This window comes from Procambarus clarkii, chromosome 91 (genome assembly GCF_040958095.1).
Source record: "Procambarus clarkii isolate CNS0578487 chromosome 91, FALCON_Pclarkii_2.0, whole genome shotgun sequence".
NCBI lineage: Eukaryota > Metazoa > Arthropoda > Malacostraca > Decapoda > Cambaridae > Procambarus > Procambarus clarkii.
Window position 1 is genome coordinate 10,289,958 of NC_091240.1, and position 18,665 is coordinate 10,308,622.

General features: G+C 46.5%; 1 protein-coding gene across 1 annotated transcript in view; it reads right to left on the reverse strand.

Moving 5' to 3' along the window:
* Positions 1 to 2,180: 2,180 nt before the first annotated feature.
* The window catches only part of LOC123774003 (calcium-activated chloride channel regulator 1), a 39,655-nt gene continuing 23,170 nt past the window's right edge, over positions 2,181 to 18,665 (reverse strand). Inside the window, exons 2-7 of the mRNA XM_045768060.2 lie at positions 18,366 to 18,663; positions 10,460 to 10,713; positions 7,064 to 7,185; positions 6,592 to 6,700; positions 4,845 to 5,961; positions 2,181 to 4,685 (exon numbers count right to left, since the gene is read on the reverse strand). Coding sequence (XP_045624016.2) covers positions 3,271 to 4,685; positions 4,845 to 5,961; positions 6,592 to 6,700; positions 7,064 to 7,185; positions 10,460 to 10,713; positions 18,366 to 18,663 — 3,315 coding nt within the window. The 3' untranslated portion in view covers positions 2,181 to 3,270. The remainder of the gene's footprint in view (positions 4,686 to 4,844; positions 5,962 to 6,591; positions 6,701 to 7,063; positions 7,186 to 10,459; positions 10,714 to 18,365; positions 18,664 to 18,665) is intronic.

Genomic DNA, 18,665 nt, shown 5'->3' on the forward strand with positions numbered 1-18,665 from the left:
GCGGTTCTTCGCTTTAAATGGATTTGAGATTTTAGAGAGAACCCTCACATATGTTCAAGAAAATATTTAAAGTATTGAATTCATAATGACATAATTCCAGAAATCTTGGCCTCATATCCCAAGTTTGTCTACGAAAGGTAGTACGTGTATGTGACTAGGCTTTTCACCCCTGCCTCTTCACCGGTTGGGCATGGGGGTGCATATTAGCTCTAAAAATCATTGAAATTCAATACCTGACCACATTATATGGCTCCTTTCTACTCACAAGATGGATCTGGAAGCCTTACTAAACTCTTTATCTGGAAAGAACAGAATATCATGTTAAGGAAGCACATCAACTGAATTATTTTCGTGTTTTTGTTTGTCAAATAACACTCGTTACTGTCAAGGTTTTCGTTGCTGGAACCAAACATGACATTCAATGCTTTATCATCATAATCATCTCAAATCTTATGGAGATTTATTTATATTTTGTTGAAGCTGATAAATCTATTTTAACCCTTTTGTTGTGCCTTACTACAACAAATTCCTAATACTGTACGTTGGATGACGTTAATTTTCATGGATTTTCCGAGGCAAATGACGTCGCACTAGTGTAGCTAATATTGTCGAGATCCTACTTATTACTACAGTATGTATAGTTGGAAAACAATGAATTTGATGTCATTTGGATCTCCATATTGGAAGTCGCAGCGTACAGTTGCAGAGCATGAGAATAAAGGCATCTGCAGGTCCCTTTTTTCTAGCACAGACCTACGAGGCAGCATAAAGCATATCGTAGTGCAACCCGATCTCGCACTTTCTTATAGTCAATATTGACTTATTAAATACGTGCATATGTGACATACTAATTTATTGTGAATATTTTAGTTTACCTTGAAAAGCTTCATAGAAAACACCGACCTTACCTAACCTTCTTAGTATGTTAAGATAAGAATCTTATTGCTTTGTAATTACAATTATTACTTAACCTATACCTATAATTGGTTAAGTAATAGTATGTCATATATGCACTTATTTAATAAATCAATATTGACTTAAAGAAAGTTCGAGAACGGGTTGCGTGGTGGGTGGGTTAAGCGCGCACACCTCGAGTGACCCAGGATGCGGGTTTGACCCCGCCGTCCGGCCCCACGTACTTGTTCCTATATATATGTGACGTTATTGTGGCATTGTGTATCATACCTACCTACCTACCTACCTTGAGGTGCTTCCGGGGCTTAGTGTCCCCGCGGCCCGGTCGTTCATTCATACATGTCCGATCCTTGGCTTGAAACAGTCCACTGTTCCCTGATGTGATACCTGAAAACTATAGTTCCATAAATCAACAACCTTATTGTTTTATGGAACTGGAACTCCATAAATATACGCTTGTTTTATTGGTAAAACAAACTACAGTATATGTTTTTTACAAATAACTGTGGTATATGCTTATATTCTATTTACTATTTACTTTTTTTTTCATTATAGACTTCTCCATGAAACATTTTGGACATGAATATACGGTATACATTATATACTAATGACAAAATTCGAATTAAGATGAATATCATACTTGAAATATGATATACGGGGTAATGCAAAACGAGTATATACACATATACATATTTACAGCCTAGCTACTGATGAAGGTCTGGCGGTTGAAAACGCGTTTTAGCAGTCTTTATTTTTCAGCGTACTGAAAATTGTATATTGTTTTCAGCGTATTTATTGTGCTGGTCTGCTTCCAAATACAAAAGTTGAATTTGAATGTTAAAACCCGTATTTGAAGATGTCAATATTCCTCATTTAAAAGTGGAGAAAACATCCCATAGAGTTTAATAATTACATTTCGGTTTTGAGGTAAAGATGGTTTGCCCTTAATAATTTTACCTCCACCTCTCTCGTGTGTATGTATGTGTTATTACGCGTTAGTGTGAATCCTGTATTTTAACTACTACTATTTCCTCACTGCTGGTAGTGGTACAAGGACTGGTGCAGCTCCTGCTGGCGAATTAATATACCCCATGGCAATGGTACATCTGTATGTACCATAATGGTTGTACAACAAGAAAATCATTAAATTCAAACGGTGTGAGATGTTTTAGTATGTTTCGAGTCTGACCCCAAGCTGGTCTTGGGGAGTAGAAAACCCACACCCTTTCTAGGTGTGTTATTTGATTTCTGTCTGGGTAAAAATGTTTTTTTTTTTTCAAATCTTTTAACTTTATTTACAAACGAAATTTACAAGTTCAAATAAATGTAATCATTTTAATACACTGTACAGTATTTACAAAATTGCACAAAAATCTCACAAAATAGTTGTATAAAAAATTACAAGTAACATTAAATAGTAAATAACTTGTCATTTAATGCACAGGAGTGACTAGAGGCAAATCAATATTCTACCGACACATACTAGGAGAACGGTGTTCTAAACCCCCACTTGAACCCCTGGAGCCTTCCCTATAAGAACTTGGGGGTCCAAGTAAATAGCTGTGCAACACTGAATTCACAGGCTGCTGTAATACTGATCAAGATTTAACTGAAGTTGAAATACTTAAAAAGTCTTTCTTGAGTTTGTAAGAGTGTATAGAGACGTTGAGGACTTGTGGAATGTGTTCAGTAACTGTGTCACTGTGCCATTGCTCCTGTACGGTCGGTCTCTCCCAACCTCCTGTGTTCTTCCACTAAATTTGGCACTTCGTCTCATGCAGGTCCACATAGTCTATGTTTGTCCTGCATGTGGCACCTTCTCTCGTCAGCACGCACAGGATCTCTTGTGCTCTTTAACGTGGCTAGGATTTCACTGACATTGCCTCCCACACCACCACAGTTCATATCTACTACAGTCCCAATAAGTGGCACTTTTACATTAACAATTGCCCATTTCCTCAGCTATGGGACATGTTAGCAGTCTTGTTATACACACATGATTCTGTATCTGTTGTTTAAATTAAAACACATTTGCAACTAATTTAACCACTGGACCTGATGTTCAACTCACAGCGTGGTCTCACTACAAGAATATCACATAGTAATTGAGTTGGGTAAAATCACTCTTGTGTAAAGTAGTAAGCTTAGTCAGACATCATTTTTTTTTTTTACACTTAAGGCACTTTTGGGCTTTAAAATAAGTGAAATAAATGAGCAATGTGTTTTACAGTCTAGATTCAGTGTATTTCCAGCACACACTGCTACAACTGCTTCAATTATCCATAATGTATTTAAGCATATAACTATCATTAATAATGCCATTAGGTGTGACATAGTCAAACTCTTAAACGCAGTTTACACCATGGTCACATTCCGGATGCGTTTTTCCGAGGCGACGGAGGGAGTAGAGGAGTGTGGGTCGAGGGAGTTGGTGTCATATATATAAGGCTCTGGAGTGTATAGCACTTTGGGTTTGGGTGGGATGGGTGGTGGCACTTTGGTGGACCTCAGGGAGGAGTCGTAAGAGGGGTAAGCAGCATAGGCTGGAGGTCCATTGGATGATGGCAGCAGATCACATGACACAGAGAGGAAAGAATCAGATGGCTGAGAGCTTATGTAGGAACGTGTCTCAAGAGGTACAGGATATGCTTCATTTGGGAAGCCTTCAGCAGAAGTTGGGTAACCTTCAGTGGGAGTGGGATAGCCATCACTAGGGGTTGGGTAGTGGTCTGGGAAGCCAGAGTGGCGATACTGGTACTGGTTTGCATCTCCGTAGTAGTCCATGGCACCAGAAGATCCCCCATAACTCTTCTTGGTGGAGGCACTGTGGTCAGAGGTGTTATCTGAACGTGCTGACACACTTCCTCGCTTACTGTCTTGGTGGCTGCTGAGCAGCTGAGAGGCAGACCATGACTCTACAGGGCTGATATATTCCTTCTTCATACCATCTTTAGATGCCTCTTTTGTATCGGGAAAATCTGTACCTTTAGATGCAACAGTGACAGTGACACTATAAGCATCTGGAGCTTCATGGACCTTCTTAGCAGCAGCAGCTTTGCGGTGACGCCGATGAGCAGCAGTACAATAGCAAACAACTATTGTTACCACCACTATGAAGCCACCAATACACCCAAATACAACAGCCAACTGTCGATTATCAAGAGCAGCCAAAACTGGGGCCCCTGAACCCTCCTTGACTGCTGATGTGTTAGCAGGGGCAACAGGTGGTGCTAAAGATGGGGGAGATGGAGTAGTAGTGGGTGGAGCAGGTACATACACTGTAACGATGTTACTGAGGACAGCTGTGTTACCCTCCTCATCTACAGCATATAGTGTGAGGTAGGTGACTGTGTCATACTCCTGCCAGGTTATGGTGTGCTGCTGCACTGCAGGGGAGGCCAGCGGTGCAGGCCATCCTTCCAACAGAGTGCCACCACCTTCTGCCAAATCGTGTTGGTTCTGTGATGCCATCACAACATAGCGGTCAGCTGTTCCATAGTCCAAGTCGCCTCCTGGAGCTGTCCATGTAAAGCCCACCTGGTTGACAGTGTCTGGGAGGAGAGTGGCACGGAGGTCAACCACTCGGGATGGCGGAAGAGCATCACGGGCTGGCGGCATTCCCATAACATCCACTATGCCCAACCGCACGTGGCGCACAAACTCATTGCCTTCAATCTCGCCATGAACATGCACAGTCACACTGTATTTGCCTGCCACCAACCCTGGCACATACCGAGAGTACACACCATCACCTTGCGCCATGTCCGGACCTGGGAATGCAAAGCAAATAAATTTAGATATACAGTACTCTACCAATAAATCATGTACAAATATATTAAAGCCTATTATATATAATATATTTTATATACAATTATGCAAATATGCTAAATATGGTATTAGAAACAGTACACACAAGAGTGGAAACTGACTTGTTAAACCATTGTCGAACAAGCTGACATCAAGCGGAGTGTGTTGTGTGCCATTGTTGGTGAAGCCGAGCCTGATGATTTTGGCAGTGACAGTGGCACCTTCCACTCCAGCCACCCCTGCCACTACTTCAGTGTAGAGAGCTAAAGGTCTCGAGATATCAGTGGCATTAACCAGTCCCATGGCATGACTTATCCAAGCCCTCGCATTAACGCGGGGTGTCTCAGGGCGTGGGCGTGGGCGTGAGGTGACCTGCACATAGAGAGCCTGATGGGAGTCGGCACGATTTGCAACCTTATACCGCCATAGTCCAGGTGTGACCTGTGCTTCCACCAGCCGTACGGTAATCATGTTTATATTGGCATCTTCCTTCTGCATATTGGCTGTGTCAATGACTTGGCCTTGAGGACTCACTAGGTGAATCAGGTTACCAACATGAGTAACATCATAGTAAAAGATGGCAAAGACTGTATCTGCACCCAGAGCTGGGTCAACAAGAAAGCTGCCCTCAGACACAGGTACTCTACCTCCAGGATGTTCAGCTGAATGAACCTTAACTGGAAGAGCAGAACGTCCAGCAACAGCACTCAGGGTGTGGTACAAGGAATCTAAGAGGTTGTAGTACATTCCCAGCTTTGAGTCTGCACCAATTCCCTCATCAGGAACTATAAAGGTGTGACCACCAGATCGTATTGCCAATGATTCCAACCCTGCATTAGGTCTTGGGTATTTCTCTGTGTGTGGGTAAATGATGACATGGAGTGACACTCTGGCATCTGCCAGCATGTGCATAGCTTCAGTGGCCTCAGATTCCCTGAGGGTGCCACTCCCACCTCCACCTGTCACCATCACTACATGACCACCGGGACCATCATGATGAAGTAGTTGAAGGGCCTCACGCAGGCCACACATGACACACCGCTTGTGTTCACCCTCCTGGGATGGGTTGCGGGGCAGTGAGGAGCCCACCTTCTCTCTGGTAGCTCCATCTGTGAGTGTGGTCAGTGGGTACTTGGTGGCTGCAATAGAGTCAAATACAACCATACCAACGCTGTAACCATCAGGAACATCATATGTCACCAGCTTCCTCACAGCCTTGCGCATGAAATCCCAACGTTTCTGAAAGAAAGTTTAAAGTCACTAAATATTATAAATGACTATACAATACATCTCTGCAACTATTTCAATCATATTTTTGCCTGCTGTATCCATGCATGCAATGCATAAACAAATTTAATGATCAGTATGAATAGAAGTCGAGCATCCATTGCTTGCATTGGATACAGCAACTGTATCCTTTTGCATGAAAGAGGCAAATGCTAAAATGATAATACTCCAGCTGATACATGTCAATCCTATTTTTGGCAAAGCTTTACCTCGGTTATTTCACTTTACAGTTATTTTACTATTTCTGTAATGGTTGTGATCTAGGAGTTAGTCGAATATAAAGAATTATATAAAATACTCTAAATTAATTAGATACAATATACAGTATACTAATGTATAAGATAAGCTGTAGTTAAGTAAGGTCTGGTTGACATGCTTAAAGGTATCAAAGGAGAAGAAACTGTACAGTGTCTCTTAAGAGGAGATAAGAGAATCATAGGCAGGCAGGCATGAACATGGTAGCTGCTTGCTAGATTTTAATGACCAGAGTGTAAGCCAGGTGTAACTGTGACTTTGAATACACTTCCTGACTGTCTTTCTCACTATCCCACCCACTCACTTGGCCATAGGGATGAGACTTACCTGTACGTTCATAACATTGGTGTCCTCGATGAGGAGAATGATCCTGGGGGGGCGAGCTCGCACGTATCTCACCACCAGCTCACTCTCACTCAGTCCCCCTTCCACGTTCCTACGGGTGCAGTAGTAATTGTAAACATCATATTTTGTAAACTAGGAAAATTTAAAGGTACAACCATTTATGAATAAAGATCTTTTAATTGAATCACATTGACTGCGAATGGAGCACCACGTATCACACAAAACCAGCCACACATTACATGTGGCTATACTTTTAGAAGTTGCCTATATGAGGTGTGTCTAGTAATTAATCACTCGTAAAATCTTTAACACAGATGCAAACACATCTGTGTTTATTATGTAGGTTATATAAGCCACATGAGGCTTTTCTTGTGATAAATTGATCAGTAAGACTATTCCTTGCAGTGGCCCACATAGTCATATAGCCACCTAGAAAATAATTAGCAGTTCTTACCTATTGTTTTGGAAGTCGGGACTGGCCCGCATCACCTCCCATGCCGACTTGCCCGAACAGAGGAGATTGTGACGAGTTGGGGCGTCACGGTCATGGCTGCCTTCATCACACAGCTCAGTCACCTGGAACACAATCAGAACACAAATGTTGAGAACTGCTTGAACACCATCTTCAGATGCTAAAATATGTGTAACATCAATCATAGTGAATGAAATGTGCGGTTATCGGTATCTGATACAGCATGTAGCATGATCTTCAGATTCTGTGGAATACACCCAGCCATGCTTTTTGCACAGGGGCATACCTGGAGAGAGTCTTGAGAGTTCTACTCCCCGATCCGGGTCTGAGGCCAGTCTCGACTTGTGATAACTTGGTCCAACAGGCTGTTACTTTGAGCGGCCTGCAGTCCCACATATCCAATACAGCCTGGTTAGTCCGGCACTTCTTGCAAGAACTTGTCTAAGTGCCTCTTGAATTGGGCATTTATGCATTTACTTACACAACCTGCTCATCTTCCCTTAATCATGGCTGCTTTGTTTCCATTTGTTAAATTCTTTATAAGCTTCGAAACTCCACAACCCAAGGTTATTATTATTATAAACACCCTCATAGTGATTTAGAGTTCATAGCCTGTTTAATAAATGTAAACAAAAGCACCGTGAATAAGAAAATGATGTACAGGTTTCGTAAGTGCCTGTCTAAATGTTTGATGAATCCTGGCCCAGCAGTAGCCTAGGGTGGGGTGCCTTGGGGTATCACATGATCAAGGCGAGGTAGTGGGAGCCTCCCTGGTGACTTTATACCCTAATCAGCGTAGTAACTACCCAGTTATTTATGAGTGCAGTTAAAGGTAGTGCTGGAAACTCAGTTATTCATGAGTGTGGTTGAAGGGTGGTGCTGGAGACAAGTTATTCATGATTGTGGTTGAGGCTGGTGCTGGGGAGCGTGTTTCTCACTACCATTACCATAAATCAGAGCGGGGCACCAGCGCAGTCATGACACTTATCACAATACTATATAAGTATTGTATTGTGAGGTAGTCAAGGGGTAGCAACCGTGTTACTGTGAATGTGATGTTCTCTCGTCAGTCCACAACACAAAACAACAATGACAACGTCTCCAATTATTCAACAAATCTCTGGAAATATCCAACACCACTATAATCAAATGTTCTTTCAGTGTATGTATTTTTTTTTAGAAAATTAAATGTGTGGGAGCAACGGATGAAGCAGATATTCCCAGGTAACAGAGAAGACTCGCTCTGCCGAGTTGAGGCTTTGAAAGTGTCATCAGGAGCGTAGACCAGCCAGCTGAGATTAGTCTGGACGCTTGATCTGTGGTGAAGCTTGAAAATACAGAAGCAAGTTTTGTTTAGTATTAAACAGCAGAACTAAAACATTAACACAAAATGAGGGCAGACCCAATAATACGGAATTGCGTGTTTGAGAATAGCGCGGGTCCCAGCGCTTGCACTCCGTACCGCAGCCTCTGCTGGGAGGTGACGGTCGGGGGCTCCCACAAGGAGGTCACACTCGCACTAATTTATGAAGCCAATTACTGGAGGAGACCGACCTCTTCCCCTCTCTCCTCACCCCTCATTCTCTGTGTGTCACTCCAACCCCCGTCTTCTCTACCCAGAGGAGTAAGATGATGAGAAGGATAAGAGTTCGAGATGGAAGTAAAAAGGAGCAGGTACAATCTTACCATCTCCTTTTCTCCATACCAACTTGCACACCCCAAACATTCACCTCATCCACCTCCCCATCTTAACCCCACTTCCTCTACCCTCACCTCCAGGACATCTCTCCCACCCTTCCTCTGGCAGTATGCAAGTGAATTAACTAGACGTGACTTCCATGTTGGTCTTTGTTCAACCCCGCCACCGCGCACGACTCTCCGCTCACACTCCCCGTGCGCCCTTTGTCACCGCTTTGCCCTATACGACCGAGCAGTCACCTAATGTTTACACACCTCGTAGACGGTATGAATATCCAGATTTGGGTTGTGCTTCCCGTTCCTTATGAATGCCAATAAGAACGTCCTTGGGGTTGTATAATGTGTACCTCGCTCCATTGGTGACGAGAACAAGTATAGCGTCTGCATCGACAAATATGTCATGCACGAACCATTGATTGCGAAGAACCACACCAGTTTACATGGGTGCAGCGGTCACCACCGTCAAGAGTTCAGTGATTGCAAGTTAACGTGTCGCTCATCGCCCTAAGACAATCATTCACCGCTAATAGGTCAGGCCAAGTCACGGAGAAGCAACAATTAAAATCTTGAGTGTGGGTGCAGTGTTTACGAAGTCAATCATGCTTAACCGCACACACTCAGCCTCCTGCCACAACAACACCGCCATGAGGCACCACGGTTACCACAGTGCCTTCAACACCATCAAAAGAAGTCCATCGTTACTCATTATTAAGTCCATCGTTACTCATTACAAGTCCATCGTTACTCATTATTAAGTCCATCGTTACTCATTACAAGTCCATCGTTACTCATTATTAAGTCCATCGTTACTCATTACAAGTCCATCGTTACTCATTATTAAATTTATGGCACCAAGTAATCAGAATGCAATATAACATTAAAGAACCTGATTCCTCATAAACCAACTAACAATAATAAGCTGTGTAAATTTAAGAGCCAATCAAGTAGCAGCTCTGTGCCATTGTTGCAAACACTACCTGCCAGTTAAAGTGTTTTGTGGTAGGTGTTGCAAGTAACGCTGGTACATGCACAGAAGATGACAAATATTACTGCGGGGGTGACGAATACCAAAGGGGTGGCAGGGGAACCAAAGGGGCGGGCCAGAGAACCAAAGGGGGTGGCCGGAGAACCAAAGGGGGTGGCCGGAGAACCAAAGGGGGAGGGCTGGAGAACCAAAGGGGGTGAACCAAGGGAATGGATGGAGAAACAAAATCTTGTTTCAACGGAGCTGCTCCTGGACCACATCTTACACATTAACTACTTTGATAATACACGTAGGGGAAAGGGGGACGGGATGTGCATAGATTTACAGTACACTACGCTGCAAATACTCTATTGGTCCAAAGGTATTCAGTTCGACGATCACGTTCCCAGTAACGTGATCGTCCAACTGAATGGTCAAATTCGGACCAGACAAATATAAACAAGGATCAGACGCTTGTCGGTGTTTCCCTACACTTAATGCTTCCATGGTAGGAAATGGCAACCCGGGGTTATAGGTAACTGTTGTATCCTGTAGGAGGTCAATTGCTGGCCTAGGAAGAACCCCCTCCCCCCCCCCCCCCGTAAGCTTAATAGGCTTCGCGTCTCCGGTAATGGGAGACCATTCGGGATCCTCAGGTCATCCGCTTATTAACAAACATGGCCAATATAAAGCAAACTGTTAGAGAAGGGACTTACCGTTGACAACTCTGGAAAGGCCATGAAGGAACTGGTGAGACCCTGGTTCTCCTCCTGGGAGGGCGTGAAGGAGCAGGAGAGGCTGTTTGGGTCGCAGCTGGGGTTGGCGGCGATTCTGACGTTGGCACAGGTGTTGGGCCTCCAGGAGGCGTCGGGGGCACGGTAGTGGGGAGGGAACACAGGGCTCCCCACCTCTCCTCTCTCCCCAAACACCCCATACCGGTATTGTAGCCACTCGTGAGCCAACAGACGACCTGAAAAAATTGTTAATTTAGAACATGTGTTATTAGCACAATTATCTGCATTTGCTCGTCCGTATCTTGAGACGAGTAACTGCGTCTAACAGCCTGGTTGATCAGACGACCCACCAGGAGGCCTGGTCAGAGACTGGGCCGCAGGGACTTTGATTTCCGGAACCAACAATAGGTAGAATGTAGGCGTAGTGATCGTATTAACTACTTGAGCTACACAGTACGTCAGTTTATATGAATAGGTCATCTGATTCTAAGATCAAACTTATATGTAACCTCAGTACCCAACCGTAAGTCTGTGGACAAACACTTTAAGCCTTACAAGAGGAGGAGAAGAGAGCTATTGTGTCTGGAGATATACCAACCAGCCTGTCGTCAAGCTCACACGGGCCAGCCAGACATAGGCTTAAACTCTCAGTCATAGGCTTAACCCTCCGGCCATTCCCACACCTTCCCAAGACGGTGTTGAATTATGATTTTCCGACAGGCGTTACACACACTTGTATACTACTTATGTTAGACCCATCCTGGAATATGCAGCTTTAGAACAAATCCATAAGGGCCGTGACGAGGATTCGAACCTACGTCTGTGAGCATCCCAGCCTGATCTGTGAGATGTGAGCTCTAGCCTGGAACCCATATCTAGTTAAACACAAGACAAAGTTACTAGAAGATTTAAGGGTATGCCACTAGACAAGTCCCGGAACTGAGAGGTATGAGAGCTGAGAGAGATGATTTCGGGCTTAGCGTCCCCGCGGCCCGGTCCTTCACCAGGCCTTCTTTTTGTTACACCCCCCCCCCCCCCCCAGAAGTAGCCTGAGGCAGTTGTTTAACTCACAGGTACCTATTTACTGCTAGGTAACAGGGCCATCAGGGTGAAAGAAACATTTTGCCCATTTGTCTCCACCTCCACCGGGGATCGAACCCGGAACCTCAGGACTACGAATCCGAAGCGCTGTCCACCCAGCTGTCAGGCGCAGTAGTTAACAAGTGGAATACATTAGGCAGTGATGTGGTGGACGATGGATGACTCCTACACAGTTTCAAATGTAGATATGATAGAGCCCAATAGGCTCCGGAATCTACACCAGTTGATTGACAGTTGAGAGGGGAGACCAAAGAGCCTAAGCTCAACCCCTGCAAGCACAACTAGGTGAGTACACACACACACACACACACACGGTGTCTGCGCCGTGTTAAATCAGCCAAACACGAGTCCATATGATGTGACACAGACATTGACGGATGAAGTCACATCCGTCCGTTATCTCACCACTAACTAATGAGTCTATATTCTCCTGTCCTGATTGATGCTCGGCGCTGTTCACGCAAGAACAAATCCCGGGTTTTCAAGGGATCAACTGAATCCTCTTCGAATTGCTTAAAGTTCAACAATATAATTCAGGGCCTATGTTTACTGGACGACTTACTGCCCCCCCCCCCCCTGAAGCTGTAATGCACGACACCTACCAATCCCTGAAGCTATATACTGGACGACAAACTTGCATGGGGAGTACAGGTCGATCATGGGGAGTACAGTATAAGAACTCTCGGAACCCCTCCCCAGGATCCACGTAGGGTGCAGTCGCACCTCCACACATCTCCAGTATCAGCTATTGATACTGGTAATGGCTCCCAAGGGCCACCACTTACGAGCTATTCATGCCCGTGCCACCTTTTGGGTGGCTTAATCTTCATCAATCAATCATCCCTAGGATGTTAAATACACCGACAAACCACACAAAAAATGACTAAACACCTCGACAACTCCCTTCCTTAGAGGGGTAGGGGGGGGGGGCTACTCCTCTAAGGTTTGTATATCCAGCGGTGGACCTGTTCCAGGGCCCGAGTCCCGCCTAGTGAGGAAGTTGCGCTCTCCGCCAAATTTTATGATTTGCGGGGAAATGAGAAATGTAACAAGACAATTCAGGTCTGTCGAAATTTGTTTACCTCGCGATCCTTCAGTGTTTACCTCGTGTTCTGCTAGGTTTACCTCGCACACCCAATGTTTACTTCGAGCTCTGCGGCGTTTACAAAGCGTTCTAGGTTTATTTCGCACATTCGATATTTACTTCACGCTCTGCTATGTTTATCGAACACATTCGATGTTTACCTCATACATTCGATGTTTACCTCACGCTGTACTATGTTTCTCGCACACTACGATGCGCTTTGCGATGTTTCTCGCACATTACGATGTTTACCTCGCGTCTTACGATGGCCTAAGCTGATAAACTGCACCCCCTGGGTCCTGGTTGGTACCTCCGCTGGGCCTAAAGTCCACTAATAAGCAATTAATGGTCGCTAACAACCGGGCGTGTGCCACCTGCGGGATACTGGGCGGGAAAATGATGGGGTTGACGGCTGAGAGAGCGGGGGGACCTGTCCTGCCCTAAGGGCAAGGGGAGTGTCCTAGGCCCCTCCCTCCCTCTCCCTCCGTTAACAGGTATGTGGTTGAAATGTTGAACGTTTACCAAGCCTGGCCTCCTCTCCTGTCGACTTGGTCGGCAGCGACAGGTCAGGTCAGTACACCACGTTAGCGCTCGGGCCTGGAGGACACCGCTGCTGAGGACGTCAGCAGCGTTCAGGCTACGGGGACACCTCTCCGTCAGCAGCGTTCAGGCTACGGAGACACCTCTCCGTCAGCAGCGTTCAGGCTACGGGGACACCTCTCCGTCAGCAGCGTTCAGGCTACGGAGACACCTCTCCGTCAGCAGCGTTCAGGTACGGGGACACCTCTTCGTCAGCAGCGTTCAGGTACGGGGACACCTCTTCGTCAGCAGCGTTCAGGCTACGGAGACACCTCTTCGTCAGCAGCGTTCAGGCTACGGGGACACCTCTTCGTCAGCAGCGTTCAGGCTACGGGGACACCTCTTCGTCAGCAGCGTTCAGGCTACGGGGACACCTCTTCGTCAGCAGCGTTCAGGCTACGGGGACACCTCTCCGTCAGCAGCGTTCAGGCTACGGGGACACCTCTTCGTCAGCAGCGTTCAGGCTACGGGGACACCTCTTCGTCAGCAGCGTTCAGGCTACGGGGACACCTCTCCGTCAGCAGCGTTCAGGCTACGGGAACACCTCTTCCGTCAGCAACTTTCTGCAGCCGCATGCGAGGGCCTCAAGAGTGCCCGCCGCAGCCTCTCTGGTTAAACTAATGTCTTACAGTGTTGATGGTGGCAGCTCACGCCACCAATGACCCAGCTGAATAATGGGCGCCTCTCCGCTTGGCCAGAGTAACTCCACTTACTGCCCGCGTGTTGTATAAGTGGCCCCCATTTCAGCCCTAGTGTGAAGTTGTCATGCTAATTAATGTACGACAATTAGCGGCCACAAATGGGAAAATCGCGGCGTTCGTCATGAAGCTTAAACATTTCATGGGTCATCTATTCGGAAATGGCAGTCTCCCGAAGTCTGCGTTCGAACGTGGCTAGACTGACGCCGGTGTTATAGAACCAACGCCGAGCTGCAGTGTTTACAATGACAAATTATCTTCATTTTTCGTTTACAAATCATTTCTGTAATGCTTCGAAACTCGTATGATACAGCAGAAGGCTGAGACATGCTTCAGGTTCGCGACGCTCAAGCCAGCCCCATGTGGAGGGTTTGAGACGGGTTAAACGTCATCAGTGAGCGAGAGTTCTGCAAACATCTTGGGGGTCACGTGCCCTTTTTGCTCGAGAAGGCTGGGCACCCCCATCATTACTGCCCTACGTGGATCGCGGCCTGCTGTCCCGGGCATCGGGGGCATATCCCACACCTGTGCAACCGTGTAATGAAAAACACTGGATGACGCTGAATCCTCCCCAGGTCGTCTCCATATCACCAAAATAGAAAAAATAAAAACTGAACTGTAGGTTACAGGAAGACCTAGACAAACTCCAGGAGTGGTAATTTAAAAAAAAATAAGGTAATGGGGATGGGAAAGGGAGAGTGGAGACCAGAAGGCAGCTACACCATAAAGGGAAGACAACTACAGGAATCAGCAAGCGAGACTTTGCGGTACATATAGTTCCAACACTAACACTGGAGGCACACATAAACAAGATAACATCGGCAGCATATGGGACGCTGGCGAATACAAGAACGTCGTTTAGAAACTTTTATGAGGACTCTTTCATGGCAATCTACGCAACATTTACAGACGATGAGTCACAATAACGTAGTTGAAGTAATGATGGTTATCTTGAGATGATTTCGGGGCTTAGCGTCCCCACGGCCCGGTCCTCGACCAGGCCTCCTTTTTGTTACACATCTCCAGGAAGTAGCCCGTAGCAGCAGCTAGCAACTCCTAGGTACCTATTTGCTGCTAGGTGAACAGGGGGCATCAGGGTGAAAGAAACTGCCCATTAGTTTCCGCCTCTGCCTCAGGATTACGAATCCGAAGTGTAGTCCACTCAGCTGTTAGGGCCCCCATTATGACCAAAACTTCATTCCAGTTCTTCATGGAAACGAGGAAACGACGAGGTGCCGGTCCGTTCTAGACCATTATCACGTAGACTTGATAATGGTCGCCATACACATTTGTTAGACCAATACTGGAACATGCAGCAGCGGCATGTAATTTGCAACTTGTGAATCAAAAAAACAAAATTGAAAAAAGTACAAAGGTTTGCAACAAGATTGGTGCCAGAGCTAAGGACTAAGCTACGAGAACAGGCTAACAGGCTAAATCTCACAACCCCAAAGGGTAGAAGGAACAGCGGAAATATGATCACAACATACCAGATAATGACGGGAATGGATAAGGTGGACAAGGATAGCCTCTTCACATTGAGAGTAGGACAAGAGGATACGGGTGGAAACTGGAAACGCAAATGAGCCGAAGGAATGAAAGGAAATACTAGTACCCTGCACGGTTAGTCAGCACGTGGAATGCACGGAAAGAAGTTGTGGAAGCCACCTCTATCCACAACCTTAAGGCCAGATTCAACAAAGAATTTTAACGCCAAAATTGTTACGTTGTAATGCAAAAGGTACAACAAGGCTAATAGGCAGGGCATAGAGCTAGATCTAACTCCCCCGTAGACCCTGTTAGGTAAGCACAATCCCTATCATGTATATCTATATTTATATGTTGCGAGAGAAGTGGTCACTGAGATATAAAGAGCGATAAATCCTTCTGATAACCACGCCACCATCCCATGAGTTACAGCCCCGCCCCAGTGCCAGGTAAGTCCACTACGGGCTCGCCATTGCCCGTGCTACTTGCAACTTCTTGTTCACAGTAGCCGAATCTAAAACAACAACATTCTGATAACCCACAAAGTCATATTTTCTGTGAAGAATGTGTCATCAAGACACGTGTGTCAAAAGGACAAATGTGGCAGATGTACATACTAAAAATTTGTTTATCGTCCTCGAGAGGTTGGGGGATGAAGCAGACATAATTGACGCAAGTTTCCGCCACAACAATGACTGAATATCACCTCAAGTGACGCTAGCCAGGGGAACACATGGCTATAAAAGTACCCCGTAAGCTGGAATAACCTCTATTGTGAGGCTGATTACAAAATATGGGGGTCCCTCGCTGTCTTGTATAAACGGCTCCGTCCAACTGCTGTTGTGCGCAACTTACGCCCCTACCAATCTGGGAGATAAGGTGGACTTTGCGTCAGGACCCTACCCACCAAGCTGTATTATATGTAGACTTTTGGTTCTCTGTGGTTTGAAAATAAGAGGCCGTGAGGGACATCTCTGATCCCATTAAGCTTTTTTTTCAATCGTATTCAGAATGTTTTGGTGTTGGGCCTAAGGTCTATCACCCCCGGGAGGGTTATGGTCACCATAATGGCTTAGGGTTAGTATGCCAGATGGGTTAAGCCTTGGCACTATCACAATATATACACACAACTCAAACTAGCTTCTTGGTACTTGGGCCTCGACACCCCCCTGCCCTGCTAGGCTCACTTCCTTCCTTGTCTTAATCTTCATGTCTCTTCCCAGTTCTATCACCCTGGAGGATACCTCAACCCCCTCACGGCTTCCCGTCTCCTCAACCTTCCATGTTGCTGGAGCCGCTCCCAGTACCTCCGACACGCTGGACCACCTTCTCCCATCCCACCCTCCACCTGCCCTCCCTTTTAGCAAACCGGCATTGTGCTAAATACAGAAGAGATTTTAGTGGGAGGGAGGGAGGGATGGAAGGGCTTTCTTTGGTGGGAGGAAAGGATGATAAGTAAACATATCGAGGCTTCTGCCACCGAACTCTGCGGTGATGGAAAATGCCTTACAAAACAACAGGGTGGTGGGACATTGACAAAGATGAAATTATCCACTTCGTAACTTCATAAATTATCCACTTGACAACTAAATTATCCACTTCATAAACCAAGAGGCGACACAGCAGTTTGGTACACCTGTACACCAATTGGGTACAATTGGTTGAAATACAAGGGGGGAAGGGGGGTAAACCGATTGAGAATCCAATTGTTTACTTCAGAGTTGTGATACGAGAAGCCACCAATATAGAGTAGACCAAACATCTGAGTGGCTGAGGATCACGGGCCGAGCCACGAGGGCCCTACCTTCGTACGCTGACCATGGAGGACTGTGGTACAATCTCAGCTAAACATCTTTACTGCAAGCTCATTTCTTCTTAAAAAGCACCTGTGGCCGATAAGGAAAGAGTGAGGTTAAATGCTGGCTCAGTGCACAGTGGGCGAGCCGGCTAGACAGATAGCGGGCCAGCACAGTGGGGGAGCCGGCTAGACAGATAGCGGGCCAGCACAGGGGGGGAGCCGGCTAGACAGATAGCGGGCCAGCACAGTGGAGGAGCTGGCTAGACAGATAGCGGGCCAGCACAGTGGAGTAGCCGGCTAGACAGATAGCGGGCCAGCACAGTGGAGTAGCCGGCTAGACAGATAGCGGGCCAGCACAGTGGAGTAGCCGGCTAGACAGATAGCGGGCCAGCACAGTGGAGTAGCCGGCTAGACAGATAGCGGGCCAGCACAGTGGAGGAGCCGGCTAGACAGATAGCGGGCCAGCACAGTGGAGTAGCCGGCTAGACAGATAGCGGGCCAGCACAGTGGAGTAGCCGGCTAGACAGATAGCGGGCCAGCATAGTGGAGGAGCCGGCTAGACAGATAGTGGGCCAGCATAGTGGAGGAGCCGGCTAGACAGCGGACCAGCACAGTGGGAGAATAGATGAACCAGATAGTGGCTATATTTGGTTAAACACTCAATACAACTCCTACAGACTTGGTGTACTTTTGCCTCACCCTGTGTAAGGATGTTGGCTTTGTGACTGTATCTCAGCAATGATCTTCCTTAATCACTTTACAATGTTTAGAGTAAAGAAATGTAGTATACAAAATAATAGAAGATGAAAATGGTTGGGTAGTGTACAGAGAGGTACTTCATGTAACCACTTGGTGTGCTTCATACCTACATGAAGGGCGATGTAATGAAGTGTTACTGTAATAACTACAGGAGGTTGAATGGTGTAATGGAGTACAGGAAATGTAAGAAGTCAAAGGTGGGTGGGTCGGAAGGGAATGTTGTTGTGGAGAAGGGTGATTTGAGGCGATGGTTGGTAGCTATGTTGACGATGGTTGCAGAGAGGAAGAGGAAGACTTCTAACGCATTGCAATGCATCGTGTGTGCTTGTGAGGTGTGTTGGGGTACAGAACACGATGCCACGGGGAGGGCAGACAACTCACCGTTCACCAGGGTATTGTTTTGCATGAGCAAGTCGTGCCCAATGGAGATGTAGTCTCCGGTCTGGCCACATCCCCGGGTGTGTAGGGTCCAGGGGCGAGGCCCGTGGTGGGGGTGCCTCTCCTGGGTCACCCGCACGTCCGCCGCCTCCCACGTCTCGTTGGTGGCGTTCTGCAGCGTGGCCAGCAGGGGACACGCCGCCGGGGACCAGGAGGGCGGCACTAGCACAGTGACACTCCGGAAGTGAGCCCGGCCGCGGGTGGCACTAAACACCACAGTCGATGCAGAGCCAACCACCTCCT